The following is an 18,013-nucleotide window of genomic DNA, read 5'->3' on the forward strand; positions in this document are numbered from 1 at the left end:
TCCTTGGTGCGACCACACACAATCAGTGACAAAAATTAGGTGATTTCAGATATGCAAACGACTTTTGGTGTTCGCATTTTGGTAATGGGTCTTCCCTTATGACATATTAGTGTTGTTTTCGGTTTACCGGAAATTCCGATGGTCAAACGAGTTCCGAATTGGATGAAATTTTTACAGGGTCACTAAATATATATATACCAATCATATCTACTTGTGTCGATCGATCCCAAGAAGTTTCCTTACTATAGTTGCTTCATAATGCAATAGTTTTATTCTAAACCTAATTAAATATGTATGTATAATATTTCATTATTTGGCGGGCTTTTACGGGTCAGGTCTTGCGGGCTTTTGGCGGGCCGGACCAAGTTTCACACCTCTAATTTAAGCCCAGCCCTCTACCCACGGAAGCGGACTTTGGCGGGCTTTCTCGCGGGCCGGGCCGGGAAAAGCCCGTATGGCTTGCGGGCCTCTGCGGGCTTTTCGAGTCCGCGGGCTAAATGATGAGGACTAGGCTAGGTAATGATAGACCTAGAGGTGATGATTATACCCAAAATCAAATCAGATTTTTGCATAATATAGGTGTTAGTTGCATCACCTAAGTATAGGAGGTCAAGTTTTAGTAAAGGAAAGTGTAGAGTATCGTACTCAAGAAATTGGGGGAAACTCAACTCTAATTAGATTTCCGCAAGAAAAACTATAAAAACATGCATTCTAACTTTTTACAAGTTCACAATCTTAGCCCTTTGGAAACTAAGAGTCATATAGATGGTATTAACAAATGGTAGTGACTTGGTTGATTTTAGAATTAAGCTAAGCAAACTAATTCTTGCACAAAAACAACAAAGAAAGGTAAATATAGAGATAGAATCACGAAACTAAGAGTCATATAGATGGTATTAACAAATGGTAGTGACTTGGTTGATTTTAGAATTAAGCTAAGCAAACTAATTCTTGCACAAAAACAACAAAGAAAGGTAAATATAGAGATAGAATCAAAAGAGGAGTAGATACTTAGGCATTATGGTGGACAAATGTGGAAGCACAAATTTTGGATCTTAATCTTGAAATTGTCCCCCTCATTTGTCTTCTTCTATTTTGAATTTGAATTGAAATTTAAATCCACAATTCATGAAGCACAAATTGTGGATCTTGTTCTTGAAATGATCCCCTTCATTTGTCTTCTTCTACTTTGAATTTGAATTTAAATTTAAATCCACAATTCATGATTCACCAATGCTCCATTGACTTATTGACTTCAGCCACCACCATTTCCGACAACCACCTTCTCATCCCCGGAGTTTAACCAGCATTTTCCGATGTTGACTTGTTTCCGATCATTTGCACAATTTTCTAGCATGAGTAGGAGTGTAGGACACGTAATAAGAAATAGATAAATATACAAAAAGATCAAGAAAAAGAATAAGAATAAGGCAAACATTACTAGGTTAATATTAACCTAACAATATGTGTAGATTTTTGGACAATGGGGAGCCATGATTTTGTGAGAAAGAAAGAAAAGTGTTGTGGTTAAATCCCAACTAAAAAGATGGGATCTAATTGTGATAGAACAATGTGTTGCTTCTCCATAAAATTAGCCTGAAAATGCATGGCACCACCAAATGGTGGTGCTCCGCCATAATAGTCGAGATATTCCATAAAACATGGAAATGAATTAGTCTAAATTAAATTAAGCACATAGAATAAGTAAATTCCATGTTTTTGGGCATTAGAATATATGAGAATTATGATCCAACATGGAACCAGGCTGCCGCGACCTTGGAGACCCAGAAGAAGGAGTGAAAGGAGAAGTTGGACGCGGAGTGGAGAAGTTGGACGCGGAGTGGAGAAGCTGACCCGGAAAATGGCGGCGAAAGAAGCCGACTTCGCCCTGCGTCGGCAGGCAGCGGATAAAGAGCATGCGGAAGAGCTCAAGAATGAGAGGGCAATAGCGCTGCAACGGTCGAAGGAGGCCTATCTGGAGGGTTGCAGCGACGGCCGACGAGAAGGGTTCAATGATGGGCGGTAAGACCTGTTTGAGTTTGGCATGGATCGTGGCTTCATCATCCTTGATGAGACGCGGAAGTACCTCCAGATTTCAACACATGTGCCCGACCAGCATGCGCAAGTTAGGATGCCGCCCACGGAGCCCATGCCCAACCTCCAAGTGGATGTGTCCTGAAATGCCGCGACGCCTTCCGCATAGACGCAAAGTCCGGGAACCTAACGAGGACATGGGCGAACGCCCTCCAAATCGATGAGGCCTCCGCAGCGCGCTCAACTGGAGACCTCTGCGTCGGATGTTAGAGCCCCAGTACGAGGGTACCCTCCGACGACCTCCTCGACGCCCAAGATCCCATACGGTCGGGGTCGTGATCGGAGGAGGTGAAGATTCTAGGAGGGGGGCGAGTCCAACCTGTAGGGTAGCCTTGAAATGTACTCCCAAACGGTTCGGCCGAGGCACCAATGAAAATGGAGATAAATATTAAAAGCCAGAGAAAAGAAAAGAAGAGAGGAAGAAGAAGCTATATTGACTTACTGATTAAAGAGTAGAAACACCACCTAATTTCATTAGCGTTTGGGTCCCAATCTTACGTCTCATTTTTCCTTCCTAAGCATAGTCGTATCGAAGGGTGATAAATATCTCAAAATTTTTATTTATGTGCATAAGGCGCATCATTGTGATCAAATCTGCAAATTATGTCACATGGATTACTAAAGCTACTTACGAGGGTGATAAATATTACCGAAAATATGTGAATTTATACCATGTGATGGGATTGTACAGTGACTGGCTCCGCGTGTTATTAGATAAGGCATTATGATGGCCACACAGTTGAGTCAATATTGATTTTGACCAAGTCTAGTATATTTGATGAACTTCTTGAAATGAACAAAAAAAAACAACAACAACAGTAACTTTATTAGAGAATACGCTCAACAGAATACACTCGATATTTTACTCCAGGTAAGACGGCTGCACGTTTTATAATCAGGCATTCAAGAGAGAGATGCCCAGGACCTTGTATCAAAATAAATAAAATGTCAGAGAAATATGATATCTGCTACATAATTCTCCCGCTGTAAATACATTGTACATTAGAACAGTACGACCAAGATAGATACAGTCGCTACCAGAAAGGAAACTTTGAACTCTGAAAAACTCGAGAAGATCTCTCGGCTTCAGTGTTACTGATGGAACATAACAAACTGTTCCTGCACTAAAAGCATTGCCGGAGTAACTCTGAAATCTTACTGGAAGTTGTGTATCCTTTTTGCTGATATGAGTGTATTTGTGAGAAGCATTACTATAGTCATTGGACCAACTCCTCCTGGCACTGGAGTAATTGCTGAAGCAAGTTCTTTGGCCTCCTTATAACAGACATCTCCGACTAGCCGAAATCCAGAACGTTTTGTATTATCCTGTCCAAATATACAAGCACAGAATGAGCGCATAAGCATATATGGTACCTTGAATGAGGCAATAACATGCAACGATCATATAATTTCATGCCTTCAATGTATTATATAGTCCAAATATATCCAATTTTTTTTTTACTTTAAGAAAAAATAACAATAATTATTGAAACTAAGAGATAAAGCATAGAAACAAACAACATAAGACAAAGATCAATTACCACATTTGCATCTTTACAAGCACAAAATGTTCCAATATAACTGATAACTTAGCCAAAGATTCATTTCCTGTTTTAAAACTCAAAATAGATATGCTAAATGCATGAGAGAAATGGAGAGGGGGAGATATAGAACGGAGAGAACAACAAATAGTCAAGCGGTGATAAAAAAAGACCACAACAAAGCAATTATCACCTCAACTGGATTGATTCCAACATCGATAACTACTGCACCAGGTTTAATCCAGCTACCCCTCACCATATTTGCTTGCCCTACAGCTGCGATTACAATATCTGCTTGTTTCGTTAACTCCTCAGGATTCTTCGTTCGGGAATGGACTATACTGACTGTAGCATCTTCCCTCTACCATAATTTCAAAGTTTCAAGTTAGTTTAAGAAGACAAAGAATGAACTCCCTAGTTTGGAAAATGAAACTCACCTGCAGCAACAGAGCAACTGGCATCCCAACAATATTGCTCCGCCCAATTACAACAGCTCTCTTTCCTTTGATAGGGATGTCATATCTATGCAACAACTCTATGCAGCCTTTGGGAGTACAGGGAACAAAGAATGGTTCCCTACCACGCATGGCAAGACAGCCAATATTTAGCGGGTGAAATCCATCCACATCTTTCTCAATCCTAACAGCATTTAAGATGTTCTGTTCATCCATATGCTGGTATAACAAACAAATGAAAATTGTCAGATAGTTGAACATATCATGAAAGGACGAATACAATTCTTATAAATTGAATATTTCTGCACAATTACATGGTCATGAAAAGTACCAAGATCTCCAAATGTTGTATAACAAAATGGGGTGCAAAAAGAAATCCAAGATCAGGAAAGTAACCCTGATTTTAATTGTAATTCATACAATAAACGTGTGAACCATTCTTTAATACATAAAATACATAGACTTATATGTATGTAATAGATACTTTAGAAAAATATGCAGTACAACCTGAGCTAGGGGATCAATCATTGCTTAGACTATAAACCATGTACCTATATGGCTAACAGTTGTCTATTCACAAAAAATGCCTAACATACATTAACACAAAAACTTGCAAACACTAGTGAAAAATTAATAATCTTTGAAACATTAACTCATACTCGTATTCTCACTGTGGCAGGATATCATTAACAGGAAAGCAAATTCAAAATAAGTCACACACCCTAGGCAAAGGTAGCTGAACAAGAATCCCATGAACTGATGGATCCTCATTGAACCCGGAGATGGCATCCAGCACTTGTTGTTCCATGGCGTCCTCCGGCAAATGCACTTCAAAAGAAGTAATCCCCACAACCTCACAAGCCTCCTTCTTCTTACTAACATAAGTAGCCGACTCCTCCCTATCTCCAACCAAAATAACCGCCAACCCCGGAACAACCCCAATTGCATCCTTCATCCTCAACACTTCCTCAGCTATCTCCCCTCTAATCTTCTCCGCCACCTTCTTCCCATCAAGCCTCTTATTCACTATCTCGAGCTTCGTACCAGATTTATCAAGCCTCTCATTAACAACAGAAGCTGTAATACACACCACATTATGCACAATTAGCCAAACAAAAGCACTGCTACTATAACAGAGTTCTGATTTCGATAACAAAGCTTTGATTTTGATAATAAAGTTCTGATTTTTTTGACAATAAAATGTTCTGATTCTGATGATAAAGTTTCGATTTTGACAACAAAGCTTTGATTATTAGAGCTTCTCATTATCAACTGAAGCTGTAAAACACACACACAACACAATGCACAAACTCACTAACTAAATTGATAACAACAACCAATACCCATCAAACAAATTCACAGCCACTATTAACAGAGTTTTAATTTCAATAATAAAGGTCTAATTTTGATGATAAAGCTTTGGTTTTTTATGATAAAGCTTTGATTTTTAAGTTGTAGGGAGAGAAATGAGAGGCGTACCGGTGGAGAATTGGGAGGGAGAAGAAGAGGAGGAGCGGACTGAGAGGCTTCTGGGAGCGGTGTTGGGGTAGAAGAGGCGGCGGGGGGAAACGACAGCGTTTTGGGTGGTGCGGAGGAGGAGGAGAGGGGTGGTTTGTTTGACGAGGCGAGCGGCGGCGGCGGTGGAGGAGGAGTCCGTGAAAACCATCGAGGCTGCGGCCATCGGAGGATGTGACGGACGACAGAGGAGGAGGGCTCTTCTGTACGTTATGGACGGAATTTGAAACCCTCCGGGAAAGGGTTTAGGGTTTTAGAGAGATGGAGGTGAGGAGCGACATATATATATATATATATGACATTATAAAATAAGTATATGAGTGTAACTTAGTTTGTGATACCAACAACTCCGATGTAGCTCAACTAAAATCGGAAATTGTTAAATCCGGGTTCGACTCCCGGCAGCGGAAAACATTTTTGCTTTTCTTTTTCTTCTTTCCTTCCTTCCCCCCTCAATGGGGTAAAGTTGTAAAATGAGCTCTTTTGACCTTCATGATAATTTGACGTACTACCTTGCATTTGTTTCACAATTGAGATACAATTAAGGTTACAATCTCTAAGGATAGCGGTCGAGTTGGTGATAAGCTTGGTGTGAGAATTCCGCATACCTAAGTTTGAATCTCACCGATGCTACTTGGAGTTTAACTCTCAAGGAGAGGAAGCATTTTAACATGACTCATCGGCACGGAGCGTAGGAGCCTACAAAGACTCTGAGATACCTGACATTAATTATATTCAAACTTCTGACAATAGAAGCATATGTTTTGCAATTTTAGTATGGGGGAGCGGGAGTCAGCTAGGCTTGGTTACTGAGTACTTGAATGAATTCTATTGTTCGAGCCCACTCCACGACATCAATCCAACATAAGTCGGAGAAAAAGAAAAACAAGTCTACGTCTAGAACTGGAGCATGAATCATTGGAACAAAATGATTGAACTGTTTTGAAATCCCAAAGGTGGAATGGCCACCAAATGGGAATGCCAACTCCATTTGGAAACGATTATTTTCATTGCAATTGAAGCAGACTCTGATCTGATGAGGTAAAATTTTGTGAAATTCGAATCTTTCCTTCATCTTAGAGCCAAAATTAGCCCGAAAACAAAAAATGTTAGAAGACTTCTGTTTTGGAGTCTTCAGCCACCTTTAGACATGGTTCAAAAAACGTTCTTCCAACTGAAAAAGTTGTGAAACAAGTGTTTTCCATTGATTTCTCCAGATTTTTTTTTCTGTACAAGTTACCCAATGGAAGATAATATCTTTCCTTTCATTTGGGTCCAAAATTGAAGAAGTAATCTGCTATACAGTTCGTGAGCTGTTTCTACAGTTTCCCTTTCATCCTTTACTGTGTCATCCGGCATCTTTTATATTGCCAGAGTTCCTTCGGTGAATTGGTTATCATCAGTGGAATCTGAAGCCGGACCTTTAGGTTTGATCATCATTCGCGAAAATCCGTAGCCAAGAGAGCTTCCACTGGTTTCACATAACTGCATGCAGAAACATAAGTTTAGGACCCCAACTCAAATCTGAAGCATAAGGGAGATAAAGAAGGCAGTATATAGTGAGAAGATAAGAAAAATAAGTGATACTAAAGCCACACAGGGAGTACCTCAGTTAGCTCTGCAAGATGCCGGGACCTATACTCATTGATGGCTGCTGCAATCTCTGATGTCGGTAGTTTAGCCTGAAAGAGGACAAAGTTAACCATAGAAACCGTATTACCATCATCTCCGGGAGAAATTGACTACAAACTGAAACTGCAATCTCAAGTTGAAATAAAGGAGAATGTTCAAAAGCTATTGAATCAGTTTTGACTATGATGCTGAACAATCAGAATCATACGCAAGTTTCAGATTAATTGAATAAGACCACACTTACTCCCATTCAGACTCAATATTTTGAATGATACCATATTACTTGTGTAATGAAATTGGAAAGTCATAAAACCAGGACTCTGGGTAGGAACAGTACGGATTAAAAGTTTATGTGACATTTCAGTTGGGCCATAGTGTATATTGACATTTCATTACGGATTAAGAGTAGCTGCACCCACAGTACAATACACTAAGGCCCAACTGCAATGTCACGTTAACTTTGGTGGGACTCAAAAGATGTTAGACTGAACAGAAATGATCAAGAGTAGGAATGGAACTTCTATAACAAATACGAGAAATTATCATTATATGTACAGTCCAGGACAGGTACACATGACTATAAGGAACATGAGACGTATCCAGCACTTGCGACAAGAGTCACAAGAAACATAACACATTAAAGAGAGTTGTAAACCAGCATCTCCATCAAGTTACAATATAAGCTACAGCAAACAGGTATGTTTTTTTACGACTTGTACCAGAAAGTGATGATAAACCATTTACCTGAGCAAGAACAGCAGCTGCCAACTGTAGACTCGGTTCCAAGGTCTCTGGGACAACCTGTAAGTTTCTCAAAATTTTGCAAATTCTCAGGTATGCTATGAAAGAGATAATAAGAAGACAAGATAAGCATTCCAATCTGTAAGTCACTGAATGTCATTAGTGGATTTACTTTTGTTAAGTAAAGGAAGAATGCAGTTTTAAACATAACCCAATAAATATTGCATTACATTTACTGGGTTACTTCTGACAGTTGCAATAACAGGTAGTATAATAAGGAAAGGTATAGGAGCATTACCGCTGTGGCCCCAGCCTTCTCTAAATTGAGACCATGGTCAACATCATGAGCACGGACAAAAGTTTTCACATTGGGGAAATACTTGCTCAAAGCCCAAACAGTTCTATAATTTGCACCAGGCGAATCTAAAGTTATTGCTGCAGCACATGCTCTGTGAGCACCAACTTTGTGGAGCACCTACTCAGAGTAAAAAGCATGTCAGATCATAAATCAGCATGTTCAGATCATAAACCAGCATGGCTACATGTAAGTTCTAAAGTAGTTTATACTCATTATACATACCTCTCGACTACCAGCATCTCCAAAATAAACTGGAAGGTCCAGGGAACGTCCAACTGTCACTCTATCACTGACAAATATAACACATGATAGGTAGTTATTATTTTTCAATATATACCAGAAACATATTGTAAACAATGTTGTAAACCTTATTTATCCAGAGAATTTCTTGGCTATTTTTTTTTCTTGAGCAAAAAAAACTTCAATAAATTTTGGACAACTTCCAAAATTAAGGTTAAAATTAGTGGTAAAATCTTGCTCAGATCTAGGCAAAAGAAAGAGTTTGGAATACAAACAACTTCAATACTGAAAGACAGTCAAAATGGCTCAGTATCCATTTACAAACAAGATGGAGCAAATTTAGCTATCTTATGAACAGCCTTATTATGATATTGATAATCATTAATAATTTAATTAATAACTTCCAATAATCATCATATTCCTGGTGATGACTAAGAGGAATTACTAAATGCAAGACCCATTTTCAGGCATTCATACTAGCTAGACAAACTACACGAGCTTTTTACAACAACCACAGCAACAACAACAAAAACAGAGATACAGGAGACTGAGGGGAGTAACCTATCAGTCTATCACCAACATGAACTATGATGGCAGAACTGTAGAAGTACTAATTACCTCCTCACATCAAGGGCTACAAATGGAATTAGGCGCTCCGAAAGAAGCTGTGCGATTATCTGCAGAGACAATGGGAACACCACAAATTGTTAAAAATACATCAGTAGGTGCAACTATGAATATAAAACAATTTGTACAATGAGCTATTTCACAACCTGGCCAACTCGTCCGAATCCGCAGATGATTATATGATCTTGTAAATCATCTGTCTGGAAATATTATCAAGCCATGCGAACCCAAAAGTATCAGTAATTAATAATTCCCAGAAAATATAGGATCAGCAAGCACAAACAAGTCTGTATCCAGTCTTACAAACTGACCTATATAAATTGAATATAATAATTAAAGATACCATTGTGGACGGCTAAATTTATGGACCATGATATACCAACCAAATTTTCTTTTGAAATATATATATATATATATATATATATATACCTGCAAAATTTTCACCATGATTCCATAGATTCGCACTTGAAGAATTTTTGGGTAAAACAGTACATATCAACCATTTGTCATAACAGAAAAATTACGAATAACAATCATGCATTCTCCGTCAGTCATTTTTACCTCACTCTCATCAGGTAGTAGACTACGAACATCATGCAGCTCAAAACGAGATGCAAGTAATTGTCCTCCAGCACCTAGCCATGGTGTGAGGGCCATTGAAATTCCCACGACAAGAAAGAGCAAAGAAGATAGTTGAGGAGACATTATTCCCTAAAGATGACAGAAAATGGTATGACAGAAATGAGTATGGTAATCCATCAAACATCCAAGACCAGCTGAGATGGTATAAAGCTGCAGATGCACCAACTCAGCAAAGCAGATGATCAATATATATTAGCACTATTATAGAGATCTGATAGTTAATAAATAATTAAACCATTTACTATTGCCTTTACCCTGTCTACTTAATTTAGCAGAGCAGAACCTGCTCCTTTATTGTTTGACAACTGTGAGAAAATTCTTTTGAACCAAAAAGAATATCAAATGCATTAAGGAAGTGAAGAGGCCAGACGAATAATAATTAATATATATATATATATATAGAGAGAGAGAGAGAGAGAGAGAGACTGTATAGCTGATAATATTATAAAAATTCAAGCAATTTTCCAACATAGTAGTTGATAAAGAAGCAAACCTGATTAACAGCTTCACCAAAAGCAACAAATGCAAATTCTCCACCAGGAGCAAGAAGAAGACCAACTCTTATTGCCGATATAATTGAAATGCCAGATAGTTTGCCAATCAAAGCAAGCAATAAGGTTTTTCCAACAAGTAGGAGTCCTAATGATCCAACTACAACGGGGAAGTTTGAAACAAGAAGTTTTGGGTCAATAGACATTCCAACCTGAAAACCAACAAAGATAACATGTAAGAATCAATAGGCTGACAGTTGACTGCATGTCCAAGTCAAGAACTCGTTTATTACTATAAATTGAACTTTTTTAAGACTGTTGATGGTAATTGATATCAATATTTAATGGATGGATGTGAAAGAAAAGAAACTACAAGTTTAAGTACATACCGTCATGAAAAATAGACCCAATAGAAGGCCACGATATGGAGCAATGTCTGACTCAACCTGCAATGAAAATTCAGTTTCTGCAAGAAGCAAACCAGCCAAAAATGCTCCCAATGCCATGGATAGTCCAGCCTGTTTGATAGAGGAAAAGATCAAGAGCAGTAAACCACTAAAAAATTAAATTTGTCAAGCAAATAGTGCAGAACCTACCCTGGCAGTGAGAAGACTTGTTCCCAGAATAACAAGCAATGTATTGGCAGAAAATATTTCTGCATTTTGATTTTCTGCAATTTGCCTATAAATTGGTCGAAGCAACTGCAAAACCACACCAAACGAGTTTAGGTTTAAGACACAATTTTGACTCTTATAGAAAAACATGCGAAGATCAAAAGAAGAGCTCGCAGAATACACGCATTCCAAAATTGTTTTAACAAGCAGTAAAGTAAAACAGATACGTTTTATTTCCTCCTAGCTACTTCATTCTAAGAGAAGCATCACACTAGAATAAAAATCGTTATGAAAATACATACATTGTCCCAATATTTTTCTCACTTCTTCACACTAAAAGGAGTTTCTTAATCATGCCAAACATGGGTAACATTTTGACCGATACAAATAGATTTGCAAGTACAACATTGAAGGTCTAAAAACATGCATTAGTCGTCTACCTATTCAACGTCGTTATTGAACAAGGCTTACCAAGCGACCACCAGCAATAATGGCTGTAATAGCAACTGCTGCCTTTACAGCAGCAAGTCCAAGAGCTTCAGCGATAGCTTGGAAGCCAATCTGAAATGTAACAGACGAAGTTATTCAGTATGTCCCGAAGAACATGCAGCAAGAGAGTTCATAGTATTTCTTGATTTATTTACTTATCATGTTTTATTTAATTACTGTGTGAGATAGTAAGAAATCAATCAAAATGAGAGAGCATTCATCTCTGTTCTCCGGGATCATAAGCATTCTGCTTTCGGGAGAGGACGAATCATATATGAGTAAGTTATTACCAAGTTAGCAGCACTAGTCAAGATAGATCAAAATTTAAAGAAACAAAAATATACTATTATCAGCCATTGGTTGGTTACCCAGAATATATATGTGGTCAGTCCATGCTATTTGTGTACCATTCACATCTAGTAATCAATATGTCCACATCTGAATTTAAATTAAACAAAATGAAACTGAAAGCTCATGTGTGTGTGTGTGTGTGTGTGTGAGAGAGAGAGAGAGAGAGAGAGGGAGTGTGTGTGTGTGTGTGTGTGTGTGTGCGCGCGCGTGTGTTTCATTCGGCCATTCGACATTCCAAACAAAAGTATCTGAAGATTGAAAAAGGTTACAGGAAAGTGTAAGAAATATTACCCCTCCTTTGGAAGAATTTGGTGAAACAAGAGGTATAAGTATTAGCAAAACCACAACAGCCAAATCCTGAAAATTAATTAAACGATCAGGAAAGTACCAATTTAGGTCCAAGACAGGCATAAAATAGAAAAGTGCAAACCCGAAGTTAACTACAAATTAATCTCTTAACCACATGTTATTCAAACATATTGACATCTATTTGCTGATTTACCAGCACAAAAGGTAGAATATTTTTCAAAGGAACTATGTATACTGTATAGACAATACTTGCTTTTCTAACAATATATATATATATATATATGCAAGGACACAAAGTCATAGCAATCTCAGCCTGACAATTCAGTTGAATAAATGAAAGATGATCCAAACTCTTAGCTTGACATTCAAATCATGGTAAAGGCCCTTACTATATTTAACAAAACAGAATCCAGATTGCAATATATTAATCTGTCATACTCAATACATGATGGAATGTCAGAATAGCCTGGAAACCTGGAAAAGTAAAACAGAAAAGGTTGCACGACCATGACGTGATGTGCTCTCACCCCGCTCTTGCAAGACCTGAAAATTAAGTCATGAAAATTAGCTTCTCTGTCAAAAAGATGAAGATAAAAAAAATTCCATACATGTCCATTAGAAGGCTACCATATTCGCCAATCTTTCCATACATAGAGCTTTAAGAAAGAAAAGTACTTCTCACTGTTACTAAGCATCCTAACAGACTAAAAAAACAAGGTGGCAGATTATATTTTTTTACTAAAATCCACATTCACCAATGAAAAACTCTCAACCCAAAAATCCCAGAAAAAAAAATTGCCATAGGAGCATTGAAAAACCTAGTCCATCCAACCATTCCAAGTAATCCATTATGCAGTGTGACTATAAAGCAGTTGGATTTGTCCATTGACTGTCTACAACTTCAATATTGAAATCAGGTAATTTATCTGTGTCGGCCCTATTTGGCCAACCTAGGCCCATGTACCAAATAAATCGATCCACATTATTGGCTGAATCCAATCCAGCCACATGTGATGACGCAACGTGAGGACATAAGAATTTCAGGTTATTACTTGCAGTTGTGTCTCAACATATAACTATTCTGGCCCTCGCCAACTGGTTTTGTACTGTAATGCTACTTTAACAGACTCAAGCCAGGCAACGCCTAGATATCTTAGTTGTCCATCCATTACATGCTATGTCTGTTTAGCATAGCATTGAAACTATCCCTTTTGACCATAACTGCTATAAAAGATTCCTGAATAATCCATCCTTAGAATGATGGGCTAACTGGTAATTACTGATCTGGCTTCAAGAAGGGGATTTGTCCCAGTCTTTAACCACTTTAGTCTTTCTAAATATATATTACAAGGGTCACAGTGAAGATGTATGTTGTAACTTGTAAGATAATTAAGAGATACAATTAAAGATGCCCAACTTTCTGTCTGTGAAGCTGCTTATTTAAGCTTTAAATTATCAAACAATCGAATTGAAGATGCCTATGCACAAAAAAGTATATACTAGTACTGCTTATAACTATTACCTGCAGCACAACTGCAGTGGATGATAAAGCTAGACCATTGCCAATCACAATTGCAGCAGGGCCAGGCAGCCCACAAACAAAATGAGCAGCCAAGCCAATTACAACAGCTGTAATCAAAACCTGCATTTGTTATATATATTAAGAATCTTGTAAAATCTTATTTACCAATAGCGGATGAAAAGTTTTGTTGTGGCCCAACAGAACAGAAAATCACCTGAGCAGAGCCTAATCCAAATACATATTTCTTCATGGAACTCAACCTTTCAACAGAAAGCTAAAAATTCAAACCAAATTCCTGTTAATTTTCTGTTGTTATTCACATAAAATTTCAGCATGGTGAAGATAAATGAGTGATTGGTCTAGAAATTTTCATTTGATAGACTCACCTCAAGGCCAATGTTGAACAATAAGAAAACAACTCCAAATTCAGCAATTGCTTTTGTTCCATGTACATGAGTAATAATTGAGAGGCCATAAGGTCCAATTAAGATACCAGCTGCCAAGTACCCAAGAACAGGACTACCTACAGATAGCAGCGCAGAGAAGGCACCCATTAGTGAGTGACACCATTATTACTAGACACAGCAATATTTTGGCTGCAAGAGATGGTGCTGGAAATCCATAAGGTTTTCAAAGCATAAGTTAGTGGCCCAGGTTTATGTACAATAAAGATTGGATGAGTATAGGTGTAGATTATAGTAACAAATGGAAGATGACCAGAAAGTGAAAGATACGATGATTTAACAGCTAATCTATAACAGACTTCTTAGGAATATGGATCAACCATGTACTTCATAGACTAATGGACTAAAATCCTGTAAAAGAAAGAAGACCGAGTGTGAAAGTAGATATAGAAATACAGAGCCAGTTACCTCCAGGAATCTTCGTGAATATAGGCACAAATATCACACTTGCTAGCAATAACCATAACATGTCAAAGAGGGAAGCTTCCTCCTCATTCACCTGAAGGAAGAGATCAGGTCAAGCAAGTAGAAAGGACCAATAATAGACTCATGAAAAAGCACATTTATGTTAAGGTGTATAGCCACATACCTCTTGATGAGGCAGCATATCAATTAAGCTTTTAATTCTCTTAGGAATTTTGCGTAATTGTTGAACTAGAGGCATAGCAGTTGATGAAACTTCTTCAAACCTAGTTGTAATGGCATCTGGCTGTTGTATCAGTTGAGTGGCTCTGTCTGCCCGATTAGTGTAAAAGGTGAGCCTGTGATAAATCCCACCAACTTGAGATCAAAGAAAGACAAATCTTCACACCACATAATTATTTAATAATAACAGAAAGCCCAAATATAGAGAGCTATCTGATGAAACAAAGAAGAGTTATAGTGAAATAAAAAAAATCATGGCAATAATGTATTTGCTAGGCAATTTGTGCTTGATGAGGGAGAAATATGCATGGTCAAAAGTTTGGAAATTTCATAATCGCATGTATCTAATTTAATGTATCTAAACCCTGATATACTGTACACACACAGATTATCTCTCTTATAAAACTAAGTAGATCTACAGTGTGTGGACCGGTTTTCATCAGAGATCACCCCCCCCCCCCCCCCCCCGGCCAGGATTCCAGACATGTCATGACACTGATTATGCACCCACAGACCAAATACTCAATATAGCTGAAAGACACCTTATAAAATCTGAGCAGTAAATTAAATGAAGGGATAAGAAAAAATTATACGTACCCTATGCCACATAGGAATATCCCAACAACCAACTTTGGCCATTGCTTACTTGCATAATCCAACAGACCCTGGAACACTGATGTTGGTGTGAATTCAGTCCCATCTTCAGGAAAAGAGAAGAAAGATGCAGGGAGAAAACGAGAAGATTTCTTGACTATTGTCTTGGGAGTACTTAAGGGTGCACTTTCCCTACTCAATTCCTTCTGAGTTTCCTGCTTTTTAGTTTGAACCACATTCGTTGACTTTTCGGTCTCTACTTCAGCTTCTTTAAGAGAATCTGTGCCTATCTTTCCATTCTCGTGATCACCTACATCAGCAGTTTGGCTTGTTTCTTCAACACACAGAGTGATTCTGTCCGAAGGGATCACTGGTAAAGGATTGATAGCAGAAATATCACCATCAATTAGCAGATCTTTGTCCTTTTCTGTAGCAGAGGTTCCTTCCTTCTCGTCCTCCTCGATAGCAGCATCATCATTTGACACCGGTCCCAGGTCGTTTTCTGTAGTATCAACAATTGAATTGGATAAAAATTTATCTGCTCTTTGTAATGCAATCTCTGCATCGTTTACACGTTGTGCAGCCTCAATTTCAAAGGCAACAGCTTGCTCTGCTAATAGCATTATATTTGTTACATCCTCCTCTGCTTTCAAAGAATCCAGCTGTGCTTTTTCTGCAACCACATTTAACCTGTCTACTTCCTTCTGCAACTCATCCTTTTTACTTTGTAAGCGCCTTAATTCTAACTCACAGCTGGCCAAGTTCGCCCGGCATTCACGAATTTCTTCTTGTGCAATCGAAAGTAATTTTTCGTCGTCTTCAGAATCATGTTCATCGTCACTTTCTCGTGAAGCATCCAGCGAACTAGTGCCTTTTTTTGCAACCTCCAAAGATTCTACTCCCACCTGAAGTCTTGCCTCTGCTAATGAAAGAGTCATTGTTGCTTTCTGAACAGCTTCTTTGGCAATCCCCTCTTCATTCACAATCTCTTGGATAATATCAAGGGTTGAATTAACATCGTTCCAAGCAGTTGCTGCTTCATCCTGCAGGGAAATCGCAGCTTCTGAGATTTTCTGAGCCTTTTCTTCGAACATGGTACTATTACAGCGTGCAACTTCCAATTCTTTCCTAGCATTCAGCAGAAACTCCCTCAATTCATCCACAGTAGGTGCTTCTGATTCATCTGTTTTTTCTTTGTCACCATCTTCTTCTCTGGAACCACTCGACTCATCATCATGGATAGACCCAACCCCTGAGCTCTTGTCATGGCCTTCTACGTATTCTACATTCCGACCATTCCCATTGACATATGCTAATGAGTCATTACTCTGACACCGTGACCACCAAACCATTCTCAACCCCTTAAGAACATTACCAGAGCTGCGAAACAAAGGTGTTTTCAGATTCAAACTCCAGCACCGATCGTCAGCATTCTCTCTATACGCCAAACATGAAACCCTACAATCATTAAAACACACACTCCTCTGCACCTTCTTCCCCAAACACGACTTCACAACCACTCTCGACCCCCGAAAGCTACACCTACCACCATCTCTACTCCCAAACAAAATATGCTTATCGACTCCATTCAGCTTCCTAGAACTCCCCCCTTCACCTCCACACAACACATTCGGCTGCCCAAACCCACACGCAAGATCCATACTTGATTAACAAAACCACTTAAACCACCTCCACCCTCAATCAGCACCACATTTTCCACACTCCCATTTCCTACCACTCAACACAACCCACCTGCTCAAACAAAACCCAACAGTCAAAACACTAAACCAACTCAAAAACCAATCAAAGATTCAACCTTTTCATCTCTAACACTAAACACATCAATCAACTCAAACAGAGATTCAAACTTTAACAAATTCCCACACAAAAAATGAATATTAACTCAAACCCATTATCTGTATACCAATCAATATCGATGAACAAATACAAAAACCCATGAAGAGTGAATGTAAATGGGTTAATGAGAGGCGGACTAACCGATCAAACTGAACAGCTGAGCAATCCAAAGGCGGAGTTTTTGAAAGAAAAACGACTGAATGAACGCCGTCGTTTCAGAGATATCAGTTTGGGGTCTGAGAATATGAGTTGGAGCTCAAGTCTCTGGTACTCTAGTACTAATTGACTCAATTCTCTCTGTGCTTGGGAAATGGGGAGATGTTACCAAAATGGCATTCTTTGTTTTCCTACTAGCCTCGTCCGTTTTAACGCCAAAATGATATAAACAAAGAATATTCTCTTTCTCATTTTATATTTTCATTTTTGTTAAGAAAATCCAGAATTTCTACTTGCAGGGTTCTTCCTATTTTATATCCAGAATTTCACACACGCCTACCACATCCCTCACTGAGATCCAAAAGGAATCCGTCATGGCTAATAACTTCTTTTTGGCTTTGCCTAGTTTGAAAATTATTTATTTACCGGACAACGTCTTCTCAAAGTATCGGTATTTTAATGTATTGGCAATAAGAACTGTTGATGGTTATTAAAAATAACAATCTAATTGTTGAATTAATATCAACATGATCAAATATTAAAACTATAAATATAGAATAACTTTTAGGGAGTAATTGCTCATACGAAAAGTTAATCCAAGATCATAAAATGAAAATGGTTATGTTCACTTGCTTATAAAACTATATTACAATTTATTATCAATTTGGTTTCCTTG

At 38.3% G+C, this 18,013-nt stretch overlaps 2 protein-coding genes across 2 annotated transcripts; both read right to left on the reverse strand.

The window, feature by feature from the left end:
• Nucleotides 1-2,947: 2,947 nt before the first annotated feature.
• On the reverse strand, nt 2,948-5,862 carry LOC126802197 (bifunctional protein FolD 4, chloroplastic). The gene is made up of 5 exons (XM_050529780.1): nt 5,570-5,862; nt 4,812-5,167; nt 4,073-4,309; nt 3,829-3,996; nt 2,948-3,420 (listed from the first exon to the last, which is right to left on the reverse strand). Exons 1-5 carry the CDS (start codon nt 5,769-5,771, stop codon nt 3,250-3,252), a joined length of 1,134 nt encoding a protein of 377 aa, XP_050385737.1. The 5' UTR covers nt 5,772-5,862; the 3' UTR covers nt 2,948-3,249.
• Nucleotides 5,863-6,664: 802 nt separating this feature from the next.
• LOC126801754 (K(+) efflux antiporter 2, chloroplastic-like) lies at nt 6,665-17,534 on the reverse strand. Its single transcript, XM_050529211.1, has 21 exons — nt 17,323-17,534; nt 15,328-17,076; nt 14,675-14,846; nt 14,494-14,584; nt 14,008-14,144; nt 13,836-13,895; nt 13,622-13,741; nt 12,574-12,642; nt 12,082-12,147; nt 11,422-11,511; nt 10,933-11,037; nt 10,726-10,854; nt 10,339-10,548; nt 9,765-9,914; nt 9,350-9,403; nt 9,195-9,253; nt 8,559-8,625; nt 8,277-8,453; nt 7,982-8,038; nt 7,213-7,287; nt 6,665-7,090 (listed from the first exon to the last, which is right to left on the reverse strand). Exons 2-21 carry the CDS (start codon nt 16,983-16,985, stop codon nt 6,968-6,970), a joined length of 3,669 nt encoding a protein of 1,222 aa, XP_050385168.1. The 5' UTR covers nt 16,986-17,076; nt 17,323-17,534; the 3' UTR covers nt 6,665-6,967.
• Nucleotides 17,535-18,013: the final 479 nt, after the last annotated feature.

The sequence above is a fragment of the Argentina anserina genome, chromosome 7 (genome assembly GCF_933775445.1).
Source record: "Argentina anserina chromosome 7, drPotAnse1.1, whole genome shotgun sequence".
NCBI lineage: Eukaryota > Viridiplantae > Streptophyta > Magnoliopsida > Rosales > Rosaceae > Argentina > Argentina anserina.

Excerpts from the sequence above, each read along its gene's own strand:
- LOC126802197 (XM_050529780.1), bottom strand. The coding sequence starts at position 5,771 with ATGGCCGCAGCCTCGATGGTTTTCACGGACTCCTCCTCCACCGCCGCC. Across the intron at positions 4,310-4,811 it reads TTCAGCTACCTTTGCCTAGG|CATATGGATGAACAGAACAT; the intron begins GTGTGTGACTTA and ends TTGTTATACCAG. Across the intron at positions 3,421-3,828 it reads TTGGAATCAATCCAGTTGAG|GATAATACAAAACGTTCTGG; the intron begins GTGATAATTGCT and ends ATATTTGGACAG.
- LOC126801754 (XM_050529211.1), bottom strand. The coding sequence starts at position 16,985 with ATGGATCTTGCGTGTGGGTTTGGGCAGCCGAATGTGTTGTGTGGAGGT. Across the intron at positions 14,847-15,327 it reads ATATTCCTATGTGGCATAGG|GCTCACCTTTTACACTAATC; the intron begins GTACGTATAATT and ends GATTTATCACAG. Across the intron at positions 7,091-7,212 it reads ATCTTGCAGAGCTAACTGAG|TTATGTGAAACCAGTGGAAG; the intron begins GTACTCCCTGTG and ends TTCTGCATGCAG.